General features: G+C 38.7%; 1 protein-coding gene across 1 annotated transcript in view; it reads right to left on the bottom strand.

The window, feature by feature from the left end:
* Positions 1-11699, bottom strand: part of BTAF1 (B-TFIID TATA-box binding protein associated factor 1) — a gene marked incomplete in the record, with an annotated part of 442652 nt that extends 430953 nt beyond the window's left edge. The window contains 1 exon segment of the mRNA XM_053692938.1: positions 11312-11699. Coding sequence (XP_053548913.1) covers positions 11312-11325 — 14 coding nt within the window.
* Between the last annotated feature and the right edge of the window lie 10827 nt (positions 11700-22526).

Raw genomic sequence — 22526 nt, 5'->3', positions numbered from 1 at the left:
GAACTTACAATCTAGAAGGGTAGGAGGTTGAAAAACAGGAGATGAGGACTGCAAGCAGGGCCGTCTTTAATATTGACTGGACCCTGGGCGAAAATTTTCTTGGCCCCCCCCCCACCATGCAATTTCGCTCTCCACCCCAACATCCCAAAAAATAACTAAATCATTTTATTTTTTTTAATTATTAGCCCAGCAGTGGATTATCCACTGCTGAGCTAATCATTTAAAAAAATGAAATAAATTGCAATATGTGAAACTGGACCTAAGCAGTACTAATAAGTAAATAAATATATATATAAATTCCTCCACTGTGGATTCATTTAATATTCTTTTGAATGTGATTCTGGTGTGAGGTTAGCTGGTTAAAGAGATTTAGGGCAGCCAACAGGAGCAAAGCAAGGTAAAGACTGAGGAGGAAGCATGGAAGTGCAATATAAGTTTACTGACTGGATCAGCAGAACTACTATGGGAAGCTGTAAAATCTGAGACAGAGAGAAAACAAAAACTATAAAAATAAACCTTACATTAATATGTGAAGTATCAGCATGACACTATACATCAGCCACAGCAGCACATGTCCCTTCTTTGCTAGGAACAAGTTCCCTCTCACCTTGCACTAGACAATGCTGCATGGGGAGGGGGGGTGCACTCACTTATTCTTCCCACTGACACCTTTCTACAAAGCACTGTTCCCCTAACAAACTTCAGTTAGTTGATCTTAGGGCCACAGCAGAAAGAGCAGGGCTAAGGGGACCAGCAGACTGGATGCTGTCTGTCCAAGGCTGCATGGATACAGTGTGAGATGAGTCACACAGCCTCAAGACTGAAGAGAGCAGTGTGTGCAGCTGTAAAGATGCTCAAATACTCACGTGCCTGTCGCTCCAGCTTTCTGCTGCATGCGCCTACAGTCAGCCCTACCCAGAAACAATCCTCACAACCAGAGCAGTTACCTGGTAACAGTGGTAACCCCAGTAGGACCTTTTATGATGCAGTGGGAATGGCTGGATGCCGAGTTAGGGCTTTGCATTCAGTGCTGCACAGTGCACATCTAAAACAGCACATGGCAATAGCTTGGCATAATCACATGACACCGGCACGGTCTGGCACAGTTTTAAAAAAAATATATATAAGCAGAGTACTTTTGACTGTGACAGTATTAGGACTGAATTTGTGTGTTCCCCATGTCAAATCAGCAGTCTGGTATGAACCATAAAAAAAAAAATTTTTTTTTTTTTTTTTTTTTTTTTAGGACTCTTGGGCCCCTCAACAGAAACTGGGCCCTGGGCAGCTGCCCCTTTTGCCCTGTGTTAAAGACGGTCCTGACTGCAAGATTGAGAAAGATGTTAATGCAGAGTTAGATGAGGGAAATGTTAGGTAAGAGAAATATTGAGTTGGGTGGTAGGCTCCTCTGAACAGAAAAGTCTTCAGAGAGCATTTAAAGGAAGAAAGATTAGGGCAAAGCCTGACAGCACGTGGGAGAGTGTTCCAGAGGGTAGGTGCTGCACGACAGAAGTCTTGCAGTCTAGCATGAAAGGAGGTGATAGTCACAGATGCAAGGAGCAGGTCATTGTTGGATCTTAGTGGGCGGGCTGGAATATACTTGTTGATTAGAGAGGATAGGAAGAGGGGAGCGGTGTTGGCGAGTGCTTTCTATGCAAGGGTGAGAATTTTGAATTTTATTCTGCTGTGTATGGGGAGCCAATGAAAGGACTCAGAGAGGTGCATCAGATTTTAGGAAGAAACCATAATTTAGTACATAAAGCCACCTTATCTGATGACAAATAAGGTAAGGGAACTCATACTGTAATGCTGAGAACTCTGACACTCTACGAGCAGAAGAATAGCAACAAGAAACAAAACTTCCCAAGATAACTTAATATCTAAGGAATGCCTAGTCCTTTAAGGAACCCCTTAAAGAACCTTAAGAACTAAAATAAGACTCCAGGAAGGCGTAACTGGTTTGAACACAGGTATGAACCTGACCAAGGCCCGACAAAAAGATTGTTGTACGTCTGGGATATCCCCAGATGCTTAAGTAACAAAATAGAGAAGGCAGATATTTGAACCTTTAGGGAACTTGCCAACAAACACTTTTCCAGACCTTCTTGCAACTCTACTCCAAGAGTAGCCTTTGGATTCACACCGATATAGATATCTTATGGTAAATCTTTCTAGTCACAGGTTTACGTAAATCAAGGTCTCAATGAACGAGTCCGAAATCCACGCTTGGATAAATTTAAGCGTTCAATCTCCAATCAGTCAGACTCTGAGAAACTAAATTTGTATGAAGGAAGGCCCCTTGAAATGGAAGGTCCTGCCCCAACTGAAATCTCCAAGGTGGAAGAGATGACATGTCCACCAGGTCTGCATACCAAATCCTGCGAAACCACACGACAGTGCAATGAGGGTCACCGACGCCATCCCCTGCTTGATTCGAGCAATGACTCGAGGAAAAAAAGCGAACGGAGACAATAGGTACTAACTTTACCACTTCTTTGCTCTGACATAGGCAAAGAGAATGACTGGGGTGGAAGGGAGGTGATATTTAACAGCTTTGCTGTGGTGCTCTTTGCCGCCTCCTGCTGGGCAGGAGTGATATTCCCAACAGTAATTAATGATGATCTGTGGACTCATCGTGTAATTAGAAAGAAATTGACATTTTACCGTTTTCTTCAAAAACTTACCTTTTAATCCTGGCAGCCGCTCCAGCACTTCCTCCGCCCGTCGCAAGCCCTCTTCGCGAGGTCCAAATTGACGAATCCGTCTTCCTCCAATCATGGCGTGGCATCAGGCCAAGATTCCCCCGGGGGGAGCAGTTATTGGAGGAAGCCGGATTCGTCATTTCCGATGTCTGCAGAGGTTTCTGACGGCCGTGGGGAATCGCTGGAGCGGCTGCCAGGAATAAAAGGTAAGTTTTTGAAGAAAACAGTGAAATGTCAATTTTGAAGAATTAAAAGTGCCCTTGTTTTTAATAGGATTATTAAAAACCGGGCACTAATTCATCAAAATTGACCTTCACTTTAAAGAAACAGAAAATTCAGACAGAATTCTTTAAAATGTATTTCTTTAATCTAATTTGCTTTGTTCTGTTGGTGTCCTTTGTTGAAAAGCACACCTAGGTAGACTCACAAACAGGAATGCACTCCTGGGAGCTAGCTACCGATTGGTGGCTGCAGATATACGCCTCTTGCCTTTGGATCACCCAATATGTTGAGCTAGCGCCCTGAACCACATTGCTACCCCTTCAACAAAGGATATCAAAAGGAGTAAGTTTGAAAAAACTATTTGTAATGTGTTCAGCTAGTTTCCAGAGGTGCACCGCTTTTCCTGGACATATTTTTCAAAGGATATCATAAAAACAAAGCAAATTTGATAACAGAAGTAAATCAGAATGTTTAAAGGGACAGTATACACCAATTTTTATATAACCACATGAAGTTCCAACTTTTTCTTGACCAGATATGCTTGACAAAGGCCCGTATACGGGTCGAAACGCATAGCAGTACATTTTTATTTTTTGTCAAACCTATCCTTGCATACCCCCAACTGATGCCGATGTGACCTGTTATCGGCCAGGAATACCGGGGGTATTGCTGTAAGCTACCTTTAACAAAAAATTTTTGGAGCTTACCAGCACAGGTTTTTCAGTGTTTATTGGTGTTAATTTGTATGTAGGTTCTTAGAACCGAGGTATCTACCATTTCTAATATTATAAATAAAAGGTTAAAGGGACACAAGTCAAAATTAAACTTCATGATTCAGATAGAGCATGCACTTTTAAACAACTTTCCAATTTACTTCCATTAACAAAATGTGCACAGTCTTTTTATATTTACACTTTTTGAGTCACCAACTCCTACTGAGCATGTGCAAGTATTCACAGCATATATACGTATATGCATTTGTGATTGGCTGATGGCTGACATGATACAGGGGGAGTGGAAATAGACATAACTTTGCAATTTATTTAACAAAAATCTACTACTCGTTTGAAGTTCAGACTAAGTGCTATTGCATTGTCTTCTTATCATGCATTTGTTGATTATGCAAATGTACAGTGTTGACTGTACAGTGTTCCCTGTACCCTAAGGGAGCCGATTGTGCACTCATAATCTCTTCTCTGTCACTTCATATGGTGTAACGTCCTCCCTAAATTTTACCCGACAACTTTATTCTCTATATAAAAAAAATTTTAAACAGATTTGTCAACCCCTGCTTTAATATTTGAAAAAAACTAAATAAAATAATAAAATATTTCAAGCTTGGCAAACCATTCTGAGACTGTATATCCATAATTGGTGATAATTTGGGGGGGATTCAAACAAAAAAAATGGTACTAGTGAAAAGTAGTAAGTGGTAGCCAAGGAGCCAGCACTAGATGGTATGCAATTGCATTTTGTTGACAACTGAACAACCACTCCTGCATTATTTAGATCTATGCAGCAAGTTTGTTTGGAAAGCCAAAACAACCGGTGAATGTAATGTCAAATCATTATTACAAAATAAAGTAACAATATAAAAAAGGGACATAAGTGTTAATATATATATATATACACACACACACACATACAGGTATACCCCGCTCATACAGCGGGTTAGGGACCGGAGCTCCGCTGTAAAGTGAAAACCGCCTTAAAGTGAAACAAGGCAGTTTTAGCTTTCTTTTCACTTGCCCGTGTGTTTAAAAACTTGAAAACATGTTTGAACTAACTTATATTAGGGGTGCAATAGTGTTGCATTTAGTTTAACACTAAAACAGCACAGTATTCAATAAATACTGTACCTGTAAAATAGTGACAATGACTGTAGTAAAATTTGTCAGACTATACCACTGAGACAAAGATTGCACTGTAATGCTGTAAACAGAGTGAACTGTGCATAACAAAATGGTGACAGTCCCTTTTCTCGCAATCTCACGATGATTACAGCACTGTTTCATAATCTTTGGAGGTTGAACTTCAGCTCCACAAAGCGCTGTATTAGCGAAGCGCTGTAAAGTGAAGCTCTGTAAAGTGAGGTATACCTGTACATATACACATACATATATACACACACACACACTTGTGCTATATGCAAGCAATGTCGTCAGTGTTCCCCCAGGACCTAAATTAAAGGACCAGTCAATACAGTAGATTTGCATAATCAACAAATACATGATAAGACGACAATGCAATAGCACTTAGTGTGAACTTTAAATGAGTAGAAGATTTTTTTTTTTTAAATAAATTGCAGTTATGTCTATTTCCACTCCCCCTGTATCATGTGACAGCCATCAGCCAATCACAAATGCATATAGGTATATGCTGTGAACTCTTGCACATGCTCAGTAGGAGCTGGTAACTCAAAAAGTGTAAATATTAAAAGACTGTGCACATTTTGTTAATGGAAGTAAATTTGAAAGTTGTTTAAAATTGCTGATCTATCTGAATCATTGAAAAGTTTAATTTTGACTTGAGTGTCCCTTTAATGGGCACACCACCTAGCTCATTTTACTGAACACATAGCTAACATTTAAAGGGACAGTCTACCATAGAATTGTTATTGTTTTAAAAGATAGATAATCCCTTTATTACCCATTCCCCAGTTTTGCATAACTAACATATTATATTAATATACTTTTTACCTCTGTGATTACCTTGTATCTAGGAACCTTCTTCCAGTCCCCTGATCACATGACTGACTGTTTATTATCTATTGTCTTAAATTTAGCATTGTTTTGTGCTAAATCTTAAAGGGACATTCAATCAAAATTAAACTTTCATTATTCAGATAGAGCATGCAATTTTAAACAACTTTCTAATTTACTTCCATTAACAAAAAGTGCACAGTCTTTTTCTATTTAAACTTTTTGAGTCACCAGCTCCTACTGAGCATGTGCAAGACTAAGTGTGTATGCATTTGTGAATGGCTGATGGCTGTCACATGGTACGTGTATGCATTTGTGATTGGCTGATGGCTGTCACATGGTACAGGGGGAGTGGAAAAAGACATAACTTTTAAAATTGTCAGAAAAAAATCTACTACTCATTTGAAGTTCAGACTAAGTGCTATTGCATTGTCTAGTTATCTTGCATTTGTTGATTATGCAAATCTACAGTGTTGACTGGTCCTTAAAATAACCTCCTGTGCCTGAACACAGTGTTATCTATATAGCCCACGTGTACTTTGTCTCTTTGTGTTGAAAAGAGATTTAAAAAGCCTGTGATAAGAGGCAGCCCTCAAAGGCTTAGAAATTAGCATATGAGCCTACCTATGTTTAGTTTAAACTAAGAATACCAAGAGAAAAAAGCAAATTTGATGATTAAAGTAAATTGGAAAGTTGATTAAAATTAAAAGTCCTATCTGAATAATGAAAGTTTAATTTATACTAGACTGTCCCTTTAAACCAGACATCCTCAAACTTGGCCCTCCAGAGGTTTTGGAACTAAATTTTCACATGATGCTCAGCCAGCATATCAGCTGGCTAAGCATCATAGGAAATGTAGTTCCAAAACCTCTGGAGGGCCAAGTTTGAGGATGTCTGGTTTAAACCAATATAAAAGCTAAAATTGCACAGATTATCATTAAATCAATTTATGTTAAATTATGCAATTAATAAGTGCTTTGGATAGTTTAAGTAACAAATAACAGAAAATGTTACAATAGCTCAAAGTATTACTCTGCCACCACCTGGCTGGTAATGTTTTCTGTGGTGAAAACTGAATACAATAACATTCTCTAAATTTACCAGGATTTAACACTAACTTAAAGGACCAGTCAACACATTAGATTTGCATAATCAACAAATGCAAGATAAGACAATGCAATAGCACTTAGTCTGATCTTCAAATGAATAGTAGATTTTTTTTATAACAAATTTCAAAGTTTTGTATATTTCCACTCCCCTTGTACCATGTGATAGCAATAAGCCAATCACAAATGCATATACGTATAGTCTGAATTCTTGCACATGCTCAGTAGGATCTGGTGACTCAAAAATTGTAAATATAAAAGACTGCACATTTTTTTAAATGGAAGTAAATTGGAAAGTTGTTTAAAATTACATGCTGTATCTGAATCATGAAAATTTAATTTAACCTGAGTGTCCCTTTAATTCTAGAGCAGCAATGCACTACTAGGAACTAGCTGAATACATCTTGCAAGCTAACAACAGGCATATGTGCATTTTCCCCATTTGCAAGTTAGCTCACAGTAGTGAATTGCCGCTCCTGAGCCTTTTCTACAAAAATTTCAAAGAATTTCAAGAAATCGAAATTTGATAATACGTTCATGTCTCTAACCATTTTTTTTCTTCTTTTTGACATATCTAAACATCCTTGGAAAACTTTGTATTCAATTTCTTAATTTTCTTTCTGGCTCCTAAACTGCTAATAAAATTATTCTACAGCACATTTTAAAGGAACAATAAATGAGGTTTTAACTTTAAAGGGATACTGTACTCCAAAAATTCTGTCATTCATATGAAAATATGAACTAAAAGAATGACTTTTAAATTAACACTAATACAGCTCTATCAGTTGCGTACTTCCCACTAATGCTCATTGGCGATAGGCAATTCCTCATTGGGCCTTAGTAGGAAGTACCTTTATCATATGCACATTACCTCACATTTAACTAGTATTCAGGCAAATATTGCAAAATGTTTAAAAGTCCAAAAAACAAATATATACAGTACCCCTTTAAAGGGACATTAAACACTTTCAGGTGGTAATATAAAATGATAAATCAAATATATAAAAACAAACTCTTCAATATACTTTCATTATTTATTTGTCTCCTTTTCCTGTAATTCCACTCTGAAATTGTGAGCTTTTCAGTTCCTATTAGAAATGGAAGTGCAGAACACTTATATTCCACACAGCCATTGGCTGCACACTATGACCTATTTATAACTGTCCCTAATTGGCCACAGACGGGAAGGTAACCTAAGTTACAACATGGCAGGCCCCATTATTTTACAGACAGTAAAACTTTACACTTGTTTTTTCAGTATTTAAACAGTTAACGAAACTTTAAAAAATAAATCTAGATGCTATTCTCAGACTAATCTTTTCTTTGAATGCATCATTCTATCTAGCATTTATTTGGTGTTTAATGTCCCTTTAATGCTCAAAAAAGAGCTGCAATACAGGCATGCTTTAAAATACGTTAGCCTCATTTATGTTTTATTAAAATAATCAAACTGTACTTGCATTTTCCAAACTGAATCATGTTTCCAAAAGTAGGCTTCAGATGCTAAAGCCAGATTCCTTAGTGTCAGTGCCATTATGTCCAAAAGCATCACTTCCCCTTGTTTATTACTACCAGGGACAGCATGCATACTATAGTACTTAAAGGGACAGTCTAGTCCAAAATAAACTTTCATGATTCAGATAGGGCATGTAATTTTAAACAATTTTCAAATTTACTTTTAGCACCAATTTTGCTTTGTTCTCTTGGTATTCTTAGTTGAAAGCTAAACCTAGGAAGGTTCATATGCAAATTTCTAAGCCCTTGAAGGCCGCCTCTTCTCTTAGAGCATTGACAGTTTTTCACCACTAGAAGGTGTTAGTTCATGTGTGTCACATAGATAACACTGTGCTCACGCACGTGGAGTTCAGGTGAGCCAGCTCTGATTGGCTAAAATGGGTGTCTGTCAAAAGAACTGAAGTAAGGGGGCAGTTTGCAGAGGCTTAGATACAAGGTAACCACAGAGGTAAAAAGTGTATTTATATAACTGTGTTGGTTATGCAAAACTAGGGAATGGGTAATAAGGGGATTATCTATATTTTTAAACAATAAAAATTCTGGTGTAGACTGTCCCTTTAATCCTTTCATGACGGAGGTAATTTGTCTAAATCGGAACTAAGTTCCAATATTGAATTGAAATCACGGATCGTTTATTCGATTGCGTGATTTCAATGATGGGATTGGGTCAAGGGGGAGTGCCTATGATGCTAGGCACGCCCTCCAGCACGTGATCCCATTTACCAAGCCGCTATGGCTTTCGGACAGCCAAATGGCTAGTTCCATGCTGTCCTAATGGCACTAAAGCCCGGCGCAGTTAGGACGGTGTGGAACGTCCTAACAACGGGAAAGAGTTAAGAGCTTGCCCAGTCTGAAAACAATGACTCGGGCAATACAACCTCTGACTGTGGCACCTACAGTGCAAGTTTTTAAAATAAACATGAATGAAATGTGCATATTTAAAATGCTTGTTTGTATTGCAGCCGGTCATCATAGGGACAATAGTGGTGTATTTAAAGGGATATGAAACCCCAAAATATTTATTTTGTGATTCAGATAGAGAATAAACTTTCCAATTGACTTCTATTATCAAATTGAATTTGCTTCCATGTTATTCTGTGTTGAAGAAATACCTAAGTGGGCATCTGGAGCTTTACATGACAGGGAATAGTGCTACCATCTAGTGCTCTTGCAAATGAATAACATTCCTGCAAAACTACTGCCATGTAGTGCTGTAGAAATGGGCCAGCTCCCTAGTATACATCCCAGCTGTTCAACAAATATACCAAGAGAACAAAGAAAAAAAAAAATAATAAGTGTATTAGGAAAGTTGTTTAAAATTGCATGCTCTATATTAATCATGGAAGAAAAATATTGGGTTTCAAATCCCTTTAAATGTACATTATATTAATTTAAATTGGCTTCATAGTGTTTCTAATGGCTTGTTATACCAGCTGCAGTTTGAAATTGCTACTTTATGTTTATATTTGTATATCAAATAGTAGTTTCTACTAATAGAAATCACAATAAAATGGGCTAAAACTTACAGAAAGATAAGATGGTATACTCGTTCTGCATTTACACAAAACCCTCCTTTTCTTATTTCTCACTATTTACTCAAAGACAAATACTTAGGGCATGATGATCAATAACTCGCCGACACGGAGGGAAGTCTCACAAATGTTTTTAGGACTTTTTTGGGGCATTGTTTTGCAATGTAAGATTCTCTCAATCACATAAAGATCCCTTTAAACTGAGATAGACAGCTCTCAAGCTAAATTTTGCTTTCCTAAAATTCTGAGGGACCCTTTCCTTACAGAAAGGACACGACTTCTTAGATAATCTAGCCAAAGTGAAGAGCTGTAGATCATCAGGCTTATAGTGAGAACAATGGAAAATGAACATTTTAGTACCTCTCAGCCACACCCCCAGTGAGAGCATGGTTTCATCTTAAATCTGGTTTAGATAGTTTTTTCTTTAACCATTACTTAAGTTCTGGAATTCTAAGTATAGGTGGAGATACAACAGGCAAAACTATCTATTTCAACTGCCAAAAAAAATAAAAAAGTACAGTCCCTTAAATTTAGAACATTTTCAACTCCCTGTAACTCCTGTTTCTGAAATGCAGGTTTCAAGTCCAGTTAAACTACATTAAAATGCCCCTAACTGAACACCAGTACAAAAAAAAGAAATATGGTCTCCCAAACTCATGAACTATAAACATCCTGTTTCCATTGAAAACTGATTTCATTATTAACTAGCAAACATGCAGTTCTTTAACTAGTAGCAATCAACAAATAAATAAAAACTGTCATGCCAATACGTCTCCTCCCAAAGCCAATGAAATGTCATTTCCCATACACATTATGTTAACATGTCAAATGGTGTCACAAATAATGAAGTATTTCACACTTCCAACAAAAAAAACAGTGTTGCAATACTAGTAATACAGGTACATTATTGTGCTAATATTACATTAAAACTTTTGAGAAACTCAGTTGTTACTCAAAAGGGAAACAATTGTATACAAGTATCTCTGCAAAGATGATCTTTATATATATTAAATGATAATCAACTCAAAATATATCACTAACTAAATACAGTAACTATCTTTTGCTTTGAATTGTTTACATAGTTGTGTTAGACCTAATTAGATCATTAGAATTAAACATTAGAGAAGTAGATCAGATCACTTGACACACCTAGTATCTCTATAAGGCAGTAAAATGTAATGTGAAACGTTTATAGATATCATTATTGAGGTTATAATATTGTTTACTATGTTAGAATATTTTATTTTTGCTTGATTTGTAGGATTTTGAAGCTTTGTGAGATCCTTGACTAAATTTAACCTCTTAGATTCCAGAGATGTGTAAAAGAGTTCTAGTAAGATGTATAAAAGGGCCTGCTGGGTTTGTTGTATACAATAATAAATAGCGTATCATATAAATAATCATAATATATTTATGTATAAACGCAAGACAATAGTTCCAGTAGCCACAGCACCATAGTTTAATTCAGATTGTGGGACTGGATTTGGCCTGAGTATCTGCCACTTTCCAAGCCATTTGATCGGCTTCATACCAACCTAGATACAGCCATCACGACCCAGTGAATATCTTCGCCCTGTCAGACAGGGACACAATGAAGAAATCACTTTCTTGCGTGGATCTCTTCCGGTCTAGGAAAGAACAGAGGGCCGAGAGTCAGGGCCTATAGCCTAGGCTTAGAACCGCCTCAGCCTCCACGTTCCCAGAAAAACCTAATTCATGGTCACGGCTCAGCAGCCTTCATGTAACTTGGCCGCGGCGCAATAAGATTTGCGTTCCTTATTTACGTTACAGCAACCTAAATCACCTCTCTGGCCTACGCCAAGAGCCTTTAAAACGGTTATAAGTAAATATAGAATATATTTTATCGTGGCTGCGGAGAAGCCAGATGCCTGGCTTTATATGAGGAGCCATCTTGTATTTATTCCTTCCACCATGGTAGCCGCGGCCTGATTGGTTACATGTGCCACCAGCGACCAATGAGTGCAAGCTTTAGAAAAGGACGCTGTCCCCGGATTGACAGAGATTCAGCGATTAGGCTGGCGAGCTGTGAAGGGCGGAGAGAAGCTGAGAAACAATGAGAGTAGGGATAGCCAGCTAGCTATGGGAGAGGAAGCGGCGCAACAGAAAGTACAGTCACTGTCAGTGAGAGAAGACAGTGCACGAAAAAAAAAGAAGTAGGGAAAGTGATATGCGGAACATAAAACCTACAGTTCTAATATTTATATGGGAACACAAAACGGTTTGCCTAGAGTTAAATGTTATTTCTGTAAGAGGAAGAAAAGGTAGAATTGTAATGCAAATGACTAAGCAGATAACATTTTAGGGAAAACTTGTTTGTTTTTTTATTTGTCACAGTTAAATATTTTCATAGTTCACTTGAGCATGCAGTCTTAAAGGGACACTGAACCCAATTTTTTTCTTTTGTGATTCAGATAGAGCATGCAACTTTCTAATTTACTCCTATTATCAATTTTTCTTCGTTCTCTTGCTATCTTTATTTGGAAAAGAAGGCATCTAAGTTTTTTGGGGGGTTCAGATCTCTGGACAGCACTTGTTTATTGGTGGGTGAATTTATCCACCAATCAGCAAGAACAACCCAGGTTGTTCAACAAAAATGGGCCGGCATCTAAACTTACATTCTTGCATTTCAAATAAAGATACAGAGAGAATTAAGAAAATTTGATAATAGGAGTAAATTAGGAAGTTGCTTAAAATGTCATGCTCTATCTGAATCACAAAAGAAAAAAATTGGGTTCAGTGTCCTTAAGTTAAGAGACTTTTCAATGTACCTCTGATATCAAATTTACTTTTGTTTTCTTGGCATCCTGTGTTGAAAAGTATACTTAGATAGCCATGGGAGCAGTAATAAATTACTGTGAGCTAGCTGATTACTGGTGGTTATAAACATGTGTCTCTTGTCACTGACTCACCAGATGTGTTGCTTGCCTATACTTATATAGATTTGTCCTCTGTAATGGATTAAACCTAATTTGTCAACTCTGGAGGGGCAATAGTGCTAAGATTGGCTTAGTGGCCTTTCCTTATGCTGTTGTGAATTTCAGCTCCAGAACTGATTTTAACTATGTGTTTAAGCTCTTCACAGGGGGTTAACTACATGTTATAGCAAATAAATATTGCAATAATAAAATGGTCTTAACACAGAGTATTTCACACTTTTGTCCGTTTAAGTAATTAGCGTTAATGTGGAGAGTTCATATATACATATGGTATGTGCACCCTCAAACACAGTGCCTTCTAAGAGACCTGGTGGTACCATGCATTAGCAATAACACATCATTATTATCTACACAATATATGCACAATCTCAAAATGCAGGGATCTATGTACTTATTCTTTGTGTAGAGTAAAACATTGAAGCATTTTTCCTATTACATGTGTCTCTTCAAAAATTAAAATCATTGCTATGCATTTTTATTTTTATACAGTAATTTTGTAAATCTAAACTATCTATGCATAAACTCTGCTTTTCAAGTTAAATGTAATAACAATTTGCAAGAATTAAACTAATTTTGTACATATAGTAGTTTTTAATCAGGCAGTGCCCCTCCCCTCTTTCACAAGCTTTTGCCTTTACTTGTGTACAGTGATCTCTGAAGAAGCGTATGTGAGCATGCGCGAAACGCGTCAGTTCCTGCCCTCTTTGCACACTGATTTTGTGCCACACTCCTACGTTTGAATAAACCACTTTGGTATCTGAGTTCCTTGGTTCCTTGTTTTTTTCCTCATACAGTGTTTACTGTTCAATTATGATTGATACACTTAATATTTTAATAAATGGGAGGGGGTTATTTGAGCAATTTAAACCTACAAAAAATATGTTTAAAAGGATACAGTGTTTTGCTGTTTTAAATATAACACTAAATATAATGTCCTATAAAAGAAACATTTTAATCAGAAAATCAACAGCTCTCTATTTTTAGATAAGGGAGAACATGTTACCCTCCGATTGTGATTACTGGCTCTTTCCAAGGAATGTTCTTGGTCTTGTCCAGAAGTTTTCAACCCTGTCCTTAAAGGGACATTATACACTAGATATTTCTTTGCATAAATGTTTTGTAGATAATCCATTTATAAAGCCTATAAAGCTTTTTTTATTTAAAAAGTTTAGTTTTGCTTATTTTTAAATAACATTGCACTGTTTTTCAGACTCCTAACCAAGCCCCAAAGTTTTAGGAGAATACTGATGTATACCAACTCCAGCTTGCTCCTGTTTGTGTAAAGAGTCTTTTCATATGCAGAGGAAGGGGGATTGTCTTTTTTCTTTCTATAGAACCACTTGCAGTGGGTGTTCCAGCTAATCTTTTCAACATAGCTAAACTGGGAGCTTCTAAGTAAGTTTTTAAATTGTTTTATACTGGATTTTTAGATCAGTATCTGTGCATATTATTCTTTATAATAGTGTCTATTACATACAGTCAAATGAAAATTGGTGTATACTGTCCCTTTAAACCTCGCTAGCAGGCCAGATTTTTAGGATTTACTAATCAGATGATTATTTCACCTGTGCTCCCTTTCAGATATTCTGAAAATCTGGCTTGTTCGAGAGGCAGAGGACTGGTTTGAAAACCTCTGGACTAGTCAGAGGTTTTGTTTTCTGATATGATTTATATGTTTTCCTAGTCTCATTTTTTTCAGGATTAAATACAGTTTTCTTTAAGGTACATTAAAGTCAAAATTAATCTTTCACAATTCACATAGATCTTACCATTTTAAGAGACCTTTTATTCACTTATGTTTTCAATTTACTTTGCTCTTGATATCCTTTGTTAAAAAACATATGTACATATTCTCAGACGAAGCAATGCACTAATTGAAGGTAGCTAGTGATTAATAAAGTGACAAATAGAGGAGCATAGACCGGGTGTTTGCAAATAAAAATCTGTTTATTACAGATGGCGCCGTAGCGCTGCAAGAGTGAAGCAAAATACAAATTGACACAAGTGTGGAGGGGATAAACACCCCGGGTTAATATAAGAATAATATGTCAAAGGACCGGACAACAAACAGGTAAACGCGTTTCAGCGTATAGCCTTACTCATTACCTAGTTTTAAAATAGTATGCTGTGCACTATAAAACGACCTGCCTTTCCTCCCATTGGTCAATGGGTAAACACCCCTTTCTTAATCGTGACCAATGGAAATAACTTCAGACAACGTTAGCTCCCAGTGAGTGTTCTTAACTAACTGCTATGAAAAGAGGGGTTAGCGTGATATTAGCTAGATATATACATATATAGGTAAATAAATAAATAAATTGAGGTGCCTCTGACACTAATATGTTGGCTAGTGACCAGCACACGATCTTCCATTCCAACCACGTCAAAGTGCCTGCATCTGTGCTCTCTGTGGCTATATGGAGCACCTATCCGAACAGATGCGTCTTTGGTAGGATACAGTGGTCGTTCAAATTCCCACATACTCCATATAAGGTGGTCACAAGCCTAGGAAAGAATTCAACAGATTTTTATATATATATGTACAGGGTTGAAATCAAAGTATGAATACAAATATAAATATATAGTATGTGTAGTGAATAACAAAAAATCACACCATGTTAATGAGCCCAGTGTATAACGGGTGTGTTTTCATAAGGTGGATCTCTATCTACCCAATATGTATGAGCTTCAGGATAATTAAATCATACCTGAGCCTAGTCCTATCAATACATATCAACAAGAATGCATATACACCACCAAATAAAATAAATAAATAAAAGAGATAGATAAGACCCTGCACACCTGTGGCAGGTAAGTAAATACTTATATATTCTATACTCATATAAACCTGGTTGTGCACTCAAACATGTTGATATGATTGCATAATGGAAATTTAGAACAGGGTTCAAACATCTCTCAAGATACTTATATACTCTATGCTCATGTATAGACATGGTCGTGTATTCTAACATGATGATACGATTGCATAATGGAGATTTGGAACAGGGCTCAAAAATCTGCAGACCTCGGGGAGGGTATAGGGTCCATAGTGTGAGGGAACAAACTGTTAAGGCTATCACTGCCAGGCCACACACCCCTTTGGGAAATCCAGGGAAGAACGGCGCATTGGGAGTAAGTTGCATTGACAATGCTAACACTGGTCTCACCAAAAATTGATGAGATCAAACTCTTGAGTTGAGGCCTTCTGGAATCCTGGTTTTCAACTTAAAGAACCAGAAGGCCTCCCTCTCACCCAGCTTGCGGTTTCTGTCCTGTCCTCCCCTTAGTGGTGGTATTCGCTCAATGATAGTCCAGGTGAAGGATGAGATATCCTTTGAGTGTACCCCTGAGAAGTGGTTCACAAGAGGGGTAGTTAGTACCCCTGCTCTAATGTCTGCTAGGTGTTCTTTGATGCGGGTTCTGGCCTCCCTGGTAGTGAGCCCTACATATTGGACAGAGCAGGCCTCACAGCTGATAAGATATACAATATATGTCGACCTACAGTTGAGGCAGCAGTTCATCTTGAACTCTTGTCCAGAGGTTAAAGAATAAAATGTATCCCCTGTTGTTAACCTCTCACATGCCACACAGGTGCGGTGATGACAACGATAGTTACCCTTAACACTGAGCAAGGAGGACGTAGGTACCCCCGTCCTCTTCAATCTAGTTGGTGCGACCATATTGCCAATGGATCTATTCTTCCTGTATGAGCACCTAATCCCCTGTTCAACTACCTTCTGTAAGTTGTCATCCGCAGCCAGCAATCCAAAGTGCTTGCCTACTATCTGGCAATTATCCTTGTATTGCCTAGAGTACTCAGTTAGAAAGGTCACTCCATACTTCTGAACTTTTTCTGGCTTCCATTTCCTGACTCCACTATTCGGGGATCCTAAGAGCTTACTCCTAGGTATGCTTTTTACAGTATTCCTGGCGTTATTTATCACAGAGTCACTGTACCCCCTGTCCTGGAGTCTCTTAGTGAGGTCATCTGCTTGTTTTTCATAGACCCCTATCTCACTACAGTTCCTCTTGAGCCGAATAAACTGGCCTTTAGCCACCCCCTTGAATACTCCCCGGGGGTGGCAGCTGTCAGCGTGCAACAAAGAATTTCCTGAAATGGGCTTTCGATAGGTCTCTGAGCTTATGCCGTAACCAGAAATGCCTCTTAAAGATACATCCAGGAAATTGATAGTGTCAGGCTGTATTTCATGAGTGAACTGAATTCCCATGACATCATCATCCAGACTCTCAATAAAGCCTGGGAGAGCAGTTGGAGTGCCCCCCCCAAATGAATAGGAGGTCGTCTATAAACCGACCGGTACTGCATCTGAATTTGTTAATTTTGTCCTGGAAATGACCCACTTTCTCCTAAGCCATAACTACTTTGAGTTCGGAGGGGATTTCTTTCTCCAGAGGCGAGGGACAGCAATGGGGGCCAAGTTTGCCCCCTCGTACGCCAACCTTTTTATGGGATATGGGGAGAGAAATCCCCTCAGAAAGGACATCATATGGTATGGTCGGTTTATAGACGACCTCCTATTCATTTGGGGGGCACTCCAACTGCTCTCCCAGGCTTTATTGAGAGTCTGGATGATGATGTCATGGGAATTCAGTTCACTCATGAAATACAGCCTGACACTATCAATTTCCTGGATGTATCTTTAAGAGGCATTTCTGGTTATGGCATAAGCTCAGAGACCTATCGAAAGCCCATTTCAGGAAATTCTTTGTTGCACGCTGACAGCTGCCACCCCCGGGGAGTATTCAAGGGGGTGGCTAAAGGCCAGTTTATTCGGCTCAAGAGGAACTGTATTGAGATAGGGGTCTATGAAAAACAAGCAGATGACTTTACTAAGAGACTCCAGGACAAGGGGTACAGTGACTCCGTGATAAATAGCGCCAGGAATACTGTAAAAAGCATACCTAGGAGTAAGCTCTTAGGATCCCCGAATAGTGGAGTCAGGAAAGGGAAGCCAGAAAAAGTTCAGAAGTATGGAGTGACCTTTCTAACTGAGTACTCTAGGCAATACAAGGATATTTGCCAGATAGTAGGCAAGCACTTTGGATTGCTGGCTGCGGATGACAACTTACGGAAGGTAGTTGAACAGGGGATTAGGTGCTCATACAGGAAGAATAGATCCATTGGCAATATGGTCGCACCAACTAGATTGAAGAGGCCGGGGGTACCTAAGTCCTCCTGGCTCAGTGTTAAGGGTACCTATCGTTGTCATCACCGCACCTGTGTGGCATGTGAGAGGTTAACAACAGGGGATACATTTTATTCCTTAACCTCGGGACAAGAGTTCAAGATGAACTGCTGCCTCAACTGTAGATCGACATATATTGTATATCTTATCAGCTGTGAGGCCTGCTCTGTCCAATATGTAGGGCTCACTACCAGGGAGGCCAGAACCCGCATCAAAGAACACCTAGCAGACATTAGAGCAGGGGTACTAACTACCCCTCTTGTGAACCACTTCTCAGGGGTACACTCAAAGGATATCTCATCCTTCACCTGGACTATCATTGAGCGAATACCACCACTAAGGGGAGGACAGAAACCGCAAGCTAGGTGAGAGGGAGGCCTTCTGGATCTTTAAGTTGAAAACCAGGATTCCAGAAGGCCTCAACTCAGAGTTTGATCTCATCAATTTTTGGTGAGACCAGTGTTAGCATTGTCAATGCTACATACTCCCAATGCGCTGTTCTTCCCTGGATTTCCCAAAGGGGTGTGTGGCCTGTCAGTGATAGCCTTAACAGCTTGTTCCCTCACACTATGGACCCTATACCCTCCCAGAGGTCTGCAGATTTTTGAGCCCTGTTCCAAATCTCCATTATGCAATTGTATCATCATGTTAGAATACACGACCATGTCTATACATGAGCATAGAGTATATAAGTATCTTGAGAAATTTTTGAACCCTGTTCAAAATTTCCATTATGCAATCATATCAACATGTTTGAGTGCACGACCAGGTTTATATGAGTATAGAATATATAAGTATTTACTTACCTGCCACAGGTGTGCAGGGTCTTATCTATCTCATTTATTTATTTTATTTGGTGGTGTATATGCATTCTTGTTGATATGTATTGATAGGACTAGGCTCAGGTATGATTTAATTATCCTGAAGCTCATACATATTGGGTAGATAGAGATCCACCTTATGAAAACACACCCTTTATACACTGGGCTCATTAACATGGTGTGATTTTTTTGTTATTCACTACACATACTTTATATTTGTATTCATACTTTGATTTCAACCCTGTACATATATATATAAAAATCTGTTGAATTCTTTCCTAGGCTTGTGACCACCTTATATGGAGTATGTGGGAATTTGAACGACCACTGTATCCTACCAAAGACGCATCTGTTCGGATAGGTGCTCCATATAGCCACAGAGAGAACAGATGCAGGCACTTTGACGTGGTTGGAATGGAAGATCGTGTGCTGGTCACTAGCCAACATATTAGTGTCATTGACATAAACATTAATTTTACTGTATGTTCCTTTATTTTTTGCTTTTCAAAAATTGCGGTTATGTTTTCCAAATATATCTGTTTCTTGCTATCAAGTAATTATTTATTCTGTATTAACAGCTAGAGGCACCTCAATTTATTTATTTATTTACCTATGTATGTATATATCTAGCTAATATCACGCTAACCCCTCTTTTCATAGCAGTTAGTTAAGAACACTCACTGGGAGCTAACGTTGTCTGAAGTTATTTCCATTGGTCACGATTAGGAAAGGGGTGAGTACCTATTGACCAATGGGAGGAAAGGCCGTTCGTTTTATAGTGCACAGCATACTATTTTAAAACTAGGTAATGAGTAAGGCTATACGCTGAAACGCATTTACCTGTTTGTTGTCCGGTCCTTTGGCATATTATTCTTGTATTAACCCGGGGTGTTAATCCCCTCCACACTTGTGTCAATTTGTATTTTTCTTCACTCTTGCAGCGCTACAGCGCCATCTGTAATAAACAGATTTTTATTTGCAAACACCCGGTCTATGCTCCTCTATTTTTCACTTTATTGTTTGCATGAAGGCCTTTTTGAGTGAGCACGGACCTGGGGTATCTGACCGCACTGCACACAGCGAAGGTTTGCAGCAGGAAGGAAGGAGATCGATGCGGCCGCCATTGGAGGCGGGCTCAGGACTCAGCTTGAGTGTCTAATGGGACAGAAGGCACTGAAGGTACAGAGGTGATACAGCCCTAACACTTGCCTTGTATGATCCGGAGGATGACAGGTATGTGTCCTGAGTTTATTATGCACTAACAGCCATTAGGGAACATTTTGGGGGAATTACGGCTTGTGAGAATAGCTCATCTCCTGGAACACACCGCTAAAGTTTGTGGGATTTATTTAGTAGGTGTTTCTCCTGTTATTGTGCTCACCATTGTTTGTATACTACCATTATACCAGTAAATTGACTGTATAGCTTGGTTATAAGCGTATGTGAGGTACATCTGTAATTACACTTCTACACCTCTCCCCACACTCTGTGTTATTTGTAGCTGGTGATTGGTGGTTACATCCATTTATCTATTGTCATTGGCTCATCAAATATGTTCAGCTAGCTCCCAGTAGTGCACTGCTGCATTGGAGCTTATACTATGTGTTTAACCCGTTTCTAGGGGTTAATCAAATAGTAACATGCAAGCAAAAGTGCAATAATTAAATGCACGAACATATTAAAGCATTTTCTTTTTGTTCTGCCCTGCAATATCCCATTAAAAAAACAAAAACAGACCCTTTGATTAGAATAGACATAGAACGAGCACTACAAGAGTATTTCACCTTTAATGTATCAGAAGACACATCACCCATTACCACTTGGGAGGCTCACAAATGTGTTTTACGGGGAATCCTGATGAAACGCAAGGCTTTAAAAAAACAAGCAAGCAAGGCAAAAATACATAACATTGACCCAGGCAATAGCAAATTTGGACTATACCCACAAAAGACATCCGACAGACCTGACAACCCAACAAAAACTAGATCAAGCCAGACCGCAACTTAATGAGTTTTTGGCTCAAAATACAGCTTTTTTTGTTTCAAAAATATCACATACAAGGTAATAAGCCAGGTAAACTGCAGGTGAGAGCCCTCAGGCACAAAATAACCTCAACTTACATACATTCCTTGTCAACTACTGACTCGACCAAAACAACAAACTCACAAAAAATAGCCAAAGAATTTTGTCATTACTATACAAGGCTGTACAATCTATTTCCCAACTGCGATAAGGAGAGTCATAGGCAGGAATAATTCAAATCCAAAATTTTATCACTATACACGACACCCTCCGCCAGGATCAAAGTTAACGGCCTACTATCCGATCCTTTCCCTATACGCAATGGATCCAGGCAGGGGTGCCCCCTTTCGCCCCTCTTGTTTGTAATTTCTATGGAAGTGCTGGCTACTGTCTTACGCGCATCTCAGTATGCAACAGCCCACTCCATTCTCACGACATACGGTTCTATATCTAATTTTTCTATACATTTTGGAAAATCAGACATCCTTCCAATACACGTAGCACAAGAAGACTTAAAATCTATTTCCATGGTCACGCCATTCTCCTTCAGTTTGCATTCTCTAAACTACCTAGGTATTCACCTATCACCAAACTTGACAGACTTAGTTAAATTTAACTATGAAACACTTAACTCTCATATAGCCACAAGTGTGGAGCAATGGGCCATTAAACCTATCTCATGCTTGGGGAGGATTGGGGCAGCAAAAATTACACTACTTCCCAAAATTTTATATGTCTTACAGACTGTCCCTATCCTTCTTCCTAACTACATCACTCCAAAATTACAATCTATCATCAACTCCTATATTTGGAAAACCAAACATCCGAGAATTGGCAAATCTACACAATATAGAGACCCCCTAGTGGGAGGTCTGGGAGTCCCAAATATTCAAAACTACCGAAATTCCATTTTCCTTTCTAGAATCATAAAATGGTGCTCCTATGAGGAACACCACAATAAACAATGGGCACAACTAAAACATGATCTTTCAAATTATCCCCAACTCGGGTCCTCCTGTTGGACAGAAATTTGTCAAGATAACACAAAGCGTATAAAGTCTGTGCGAACATAGTTAAAACACATCTGAACCTTTCATCGATACCCTCTCCACTCACGCCCACCCTAGGAAACACCAATTTTCAACCAGGCCTCTCCTATACCCCGACTGGTACTAAAGACATACACCTCCTTTTGCCCACATACACCCTAGTGGAAGAGGGCAAGCTGCTAGATAAACAATTGATACAACATCTAGGAGAAGGGTTCTTTACACACTGGTTTAGATACTTGCAACTAAACCACTTTCTTCAAACCAAGCATAAAGATAGCCTAACAAGACAACGCACCCAGTTCGAAAAATTATGTAGTTCTTCATCTCCGGTCCACCACGCTATTTCCCTGACTTATAAACCACTGAACACACATAACGAGACCGACTTTCAGCGGAGTGGAACTCAATATTCTCCTCTATAAAAAATTCAGCACACACAGCGAAATTACTAGAGACGAATATTAAACTACTAACTAAATGGTACCTTACCCCCACAAAGACTTAAATATATTTATCCAAATTCCTCCAACCTTTACTGGAGACTTTGCTCCAATGAAGGCTCCTTGTTTCACATTGGGCTTGTCCAAAGATTCAACCATTCTGGGCCTCAATCATATCCTATACACAATGTACTCTAGGAAATCCTCTATATATAGATCCAGTAATTTTCTTGTTTCACAGATACCCTAAA

This window comes from Bombina bombina, chromosome 9, assembly GCF_027579735.1.
Source record: "Bombina bombina isolate aBomBom1 chromosome 9, aBomBom1.pri, whole genome shotgun sequence".
NCBI classification, from domain to species: domain Eukaryota; kingdom Metazoa; phylum Chordata; class Amphibia; order Anura; family Bombinatoridae; genus Bombina; species Bombina bombina.
This window is presented reverse-complemented; position numbering and strand designations above follow the sequence as displayed.